The 7,296-nt window shown below is 54.3% G+C and overlaps 1 protein-coding gene across 1 annotated transcript in view; it reads left to right on the top strand.

The window, feature by feature from the left end:
- Window positions 1-6,976, top strand: part of Nfu1 (NFU1 iron-sulfur cluster scaffold) — a 41,395-nt gene extending 34,419 nt beyond the window's left edge. Inside the window, exon 8 of the mRNA XM_075983583.1 lies at window positions 6,827-6,976. Within this exon, the coding sequence (XP_075839698.1) occupies window positions 6,827-6,871 (45 nt within the window). The 3' untranslated portion in view covers window positions 6,872-6,976. The remainder of the gene's footprint in view (window positions 1-6,826) is intronic.
- Window positions 6,977-7,296: the final 320 nt, after the last annotated feature.

The following is a 7,296-nucleotide window of genomic DNA, read 5'->3' as shown; positions in this document are numbered from 1 at the left end:
TCACACACCCCATCACACACACCCATCACACACACCCATCACACACACCCATCACACACACCCATCACACCCCCATCACACCCCCATCACACACACCCATCACACACACCCATCACACACACCCATCCACACACCCCCATCACACCCCCAACACACACACCCATCACACACACCCATCACACACCCATCACACACACCCATCACACACACCCCCCAACCACACACCCACCCCATCACACACACCCCATCACACACACCCCCCCATCACCACCCCCAACACCCACCCACCCATCACACACCCCCCTCACACACCCACCCCCATCACACACCCCCCCATCACACCCCCCATCACACACACCCATCACACACACACCCCCATCACACACACCCATCACACACACCCCCACACACACCCATCCACACCCCCATCACACCCCATCACACCCCATCACACACACCCCCACACACACACCCCATCACACACACCCCCATCACACCCCCCTCACACACACCCCATCACACACACCCCATCACACCACCATCACACACACCCATCACACACACCCCCATCACACACACCCATCACACACACCCATCACACACACACACACACACAACCCCATCACACACACCCATCACACACACCCCATCACACACACCCATCACACACACCCATCCATCACACCCCCATCACACACACCCATCACACACACCCCATCACACACACCCATCACACACACCCATCACACACACCCATCACACACACCCATCACACACACCCATCACACACACCCATCACACACACCCATCACACACACCCCCATCACACACACCCATCACACACACCCCATCACACCACACCCACACACCCATCACACCACCCCATCACACACACCCATCACACACACCCATCACACACACCCCCATCACACACACCCATCACACACACCCCATCACACACACCCATCACACACACCCATCACACACACCCATCACACACACCCATCACACACACCCATCACACACACCCATCACACCACCCATCACACACACCCATCACACACACCCATCACCCCACACACCCCATCACACACACCCATCACACACACCCATCACACACACCCCATCACACACACCCATCACACACACCCATCACACACACCCCATCACACACCCCATCACACACACCCCATCACACACACCATCACACACACCCATCACACCACCCATCACACACACCCCATCACACACACCCATCACACACACCCATCACACACACCCATCACACACACCCATCACACACACCCATCACACACACCCCATCACACACACCCATCACACACACCCATCACACACACCCCATCACACACCCCATCACACACACCCATCACACACACCCATCACACACACCCATCACACACACCCATCACACACACCCATCACACACACCCCATCACACACACCCCATCACACACACCCATCACACACACCCATCACACACACCCATCACACACACCCCCATCACACACACCCCCATCACACCCCCATCACACACACCCATCACACACACCCATCACACACACCCATCACACACACCCATCACACACACCCATCACACACACCCCATCACACACCCCCATCACACACACCCATCACACACACCCATCACACACACCCCATCACACACACCCATCACACCCACACACCCCATCACACACCCCCATCACACACACCCATCACACACACCCATCACACACACCCATCACACACACCCATCACACACACCCCCATCACACACCCCCATCACACACACCCCATCACACACACCCATCACACACACCCATCACACACACCCATCACACACACCCATCACACACACCCATCACACACACCCATCACACACACCCATCACACCACACCCATCACACACCCCATCACACCACCCATCACACACCCATCACACACCCCATCACACACACCCACACACACACCCATCACACCCCCATCACACACCCATCACACACCCCCATCACACACCCATCACACACACCCATCACACACCCCATCACACCCCCATCACACACACCCATCACACACACCCCATCACACCCCATCACACACACCCACACACACCCATCACACACACCCAACACACACCCCCCATCACACACCCCCCATCACACACACCCTCCATCACACCCCCATCACACACACCCATCCACACACCCATCACACACACCCATCACACACACCCATCACACACACCCATCACACACCCCCATCACACCCCCATCACACACACCCATCACACACACCATCACACACCCCCCATCACACCCCCATCACACACACCCATCACACACACCCATCACACACACCCCCATCACACCCCCATCACACACACCCATCACACACACCCATCACACACACCCATCACACACACCCATCACACACACCCATCACACACCCATCACACCCCCATCACACACACCCATCACACACACCCATCACACACACCATCACACACCCATCACACACACCCCCACACACCCCCATCACACACCCCCATCACACACCCCATCACACCCATCACACACACCCATCACACACACCCATCACACACCCATCACACACACCCATCACACACACCCATCACACACACCCCATCACACCCCCATCACACACACCCATCACACACACCCATCACACACACCCATCACACACACCCATCCACACACACCCCCATCACACCCCCATCACACACACCCATCACACCCCCATCACACACACCCATCACACACACCCCATCACACACACACCCATCACACACACCCATCACACACACCCCCATCACACACACCCCACACACACACCCATCCACACACACCCACACACAACACCCATCACACACACCCATCACACACACACCATCACACACACCCCCATCACACACACCCACACACACACCCATCACACACACCCATCCACACCACCCATCACACACACCCCATCACACACACCCATCACACACACCCATCACACACACCCACACACACACCCATCACACACACCCATCACACACACCCATCACACACACCCATCACACACACCCCATCACACACACCCCATCACACCCCATCACCACACACCCATCCACACACCCATCACACACACCCCATCACACACACCCATCACACACACCCATCACACACACCCCATCACACACACCCATCACACACACACCCATCACCACACCCACACACACACCCTCACACCCCCCATCACACACACCCATCACACACACCCCCATCACACCACACACCCCATCACACACACCCATCACACACCCATCACACACACACCCACACACACCCATCACACCACCCCCACACACCCCCATCACACACACCCCCATCCCCCCCACACACACCCATCACACACACCCATCACACACACCCCATCACACACACCCATCACACACCACCCCCACACACCCCAACACACACACCCATCACACACACCCATCACACACACACCATCACACACACCCCACACACCCCACACCCCCACACACACACCCATCACACACACCCATCACACACCACCCACCCACACACACCCCCCACCACACACCCACACACACACCCCTTCACACCCCACACACACACCCTCACACACACCCATCACACACCACCCCCATCACACACCCCCCATCACACACACCCCATCACACACCACCCATCACCACACACCCACACCCCCAACACACCCCCCATCACACACCACCCCCATCACACACACACCCCCATCACACACACCCCCCATCACACCACCCATCACACACACCCATCCACACACACACCCCACACACACCCATCACACACCCCCATCACACCACACCCATCACACACACCCATCACACACACCCATCACACACACCCATCACACACACCCATCACACACACCATCACACACACCCTCACACACACCCACACACACCCATCACACACACACCCATCACACACCCCCATCACACCCCCCACACACACCCATCAAACACACCCATCACCACACCCCATCACACACACCCATCACACACACCCATCACCACACACCCATCACACACACCCATCACACACACCCATCACACACACCCATCACACACACACCCCCATCACATCCCATCACACCCCAACACACCCCCATCACACACACCCATCACACACACCCATCACACACACCCATCACACACACCCATCACACACACCCATCACACACACCCATCACACACACCCATCACACACACCCCCATCACACACACCCCCATCACACACACCCATCACACACACCCATCACACACACCCATCACACACACCCATCACACACACACCCATCACACACACCCATCACACACACCCATCACACACACCATCACACACACCCATCACACACACCCATCACACACACCCATCACACACACCCATCACACACACACCCATCACACACACCATCACACCACCCATCACACACCCATCACACACACCATCACACCCCCATCACACACACCCATCACACACCCATCACACACACCCATCACACACACCCATCACACACACACCCATCACACACACCCATCACACACACCCATCACACACACACCCATCACACACACCCATCACACACACTCATCACACACACCCATCACACACACCCATCACACACACCCATCACACACACCCATCACACACACCCATCACACACACACCCATCACACACACCCCCATCACACACACCCATCACACACACCCATCACACACTCCCATCACACACACACCCATCACACCCCCATCACACACCCCCATCACACACACCCCCATCACACCCCCATCACACACACCCATCACACACACCCATCACACACACCCATCACACACACCCATCACACACACCCATCACACACACACCCATCACACACACCCCCATCACACACACCCATCACACACACCCATCACACACACCCCCATCACACCCCCATCACACACACCCGTCACACACACCCGTCTCACACACCCATCACACACACCCATCACACACACCCCCATCACACCCCCATCACACACACCCATCACACACACCCATCACACACACCCATCACACACACCCATCACACACACCCATCATACACACCCATCACACACACACCCCCATCACACCCCCATCACACACACCCCATCACACCCCCTCACACACACCCATCACACACACCCATCACACACACCCATCACACACACCCATCACACACACCCCCATCACACCCCCATCACACACACCCATCACACACACCCATCACACACACCCCCATCACACCCCCATCACACACACCCCTATCACACACACCCATCACACACACCCATCACACACACCCATCACACACACCCATCACACACACCCATCACACACACCCATCACACACACACCCATCACACACACCCATCACACACCCATCACACACACCCATCACACACACCCCCATCACACCCCCATCACACACACCCCCATCACACACACACCCATCACACACACCCATCACACACACCCATCACACACACCCATCACACACACCCATCACACACACCCATCACACACACACCCATCACACACACCCATCACACACCCATCACACACAGCCATCACACACACCCCCATCACACCCCCATCACACACACCCCCATCACACACACCCATCACACACACCCATCACACACACCCATCACACACACACCCATCACACACACCCATCACACACCCATCACACACACCCATCACACACACCCCCATCACACCCCCATCACACACACCCCCATCACACACACCACTCACACCACCCCATCACACACACCCACTCACACCACCCCATCACACACACCCATCACACACACCCATCACACACACCCATCACACACACCCCATCACACACACCCATCACACATACCCCCCATCACACACACCCACTCACACCACCCCATCACACACACCCATCACACACACCATCACACACACCCATCACACACACCCCCATCACACACACCCCCATCACACCCCCATCACACACACCCATCACACACACCCATCACACACACCCATCACACACACCCATCACACACACCCCCATCACACACCCCCATCACACACACTCCCCATCACACACACCCCATCTCACACACCCCATCACACACACCCCCATCACACACACCACTCACACACACAGATCACACCACCCCATCACACACACACACACACTCCCATCACACCACTCCACACACATACCCATCACACACCCCCATCACACACACCCCCCATCACACACACAGCCCATCACACACACCCATCACACACACATCACACACACACCCATCACACACACATCACACACACCCATCACACACACACACACACTCCCATCACACCACTCCACACACATACCCATCACACACACCCCATCACACACACCCATCACACACACACAGTTTTCTAAAAGGTAAAAATAAATTCCATTACTCTTTTCACTGAAGAATATGAGCCATTCATTGTCTTTGAGGTGAGGAAAAGGATCTAGTTCTTTTATACGTATTTAATTACTTTTATTATCTGAGGATCCCAGGTTCTGATGGGATCCTGTGCTGCAGGCTGTTGATGGCATCCTTGCTCTTGTGGTGCTGTGCATTGTCATGGGCTATTTCAGGCAGGCGAGTGACGTGCAAATCAGGAAAGTAACATTGTCTAATGTTTCCTTAACTCTTGAATTTCTTTTGTTTTCTGGCTTTAGGTGATGGATGACGAATCAGATGAAAAAGAAGCAAATTCACCTTAAATAATCTGCATTTTCTTTTGCTGCAACCTTTGGACTTAACTGTACAGAGTCTGTATTGATCTCTGCTCTAGAAGTTGATTAATAAAACGTTTCCTTCCTCCAGAATGATATAAATATCATTTGCTTCACCTCCCAAGTTATTTATACCATCCTGAGTCATCGTCCACACTCGTGGATTTTATCCAGGGCTATTTTTATTTCTACTCCTCATCTTTCTGGTTCTCCCTTTGCATGCTGTGTGAAGCAGCTTAAAATACATTTCCCATTTAACTCATTTACATATTTTATATACAGAAATAAGTAGAAAGAATGCTTTAAAATATCCTAAAATGACTTAGTTTTTTCTATGAGATATTATTTTTTGCTGAAGATTTTAGTTTATTTAAAAAAAAGTGCCAGGCAGTCATAGTCCACACCTTTAATCC

Source organism: Microtus pennsylvanicus, chromosome 8, assembly GCF_037038515.1.
Source record: "Microtus pennsylvanicus isolate mMicPen1 chromosome 8, mMicPen1.hap1, whole genome shotgun sequence".
NCBI classification, from domain to species: domain Eukaryota; kingdom Metazoa; phylum Chordata; class Mammalia; order Rodentia; family Cricetidae; genus Microtus; species Microtus pennsylvanicus.
Note: the sequence above shows the minus strand (reverse complement) of the source record. Positions and strands in the feature narration are given on the sequence as shown.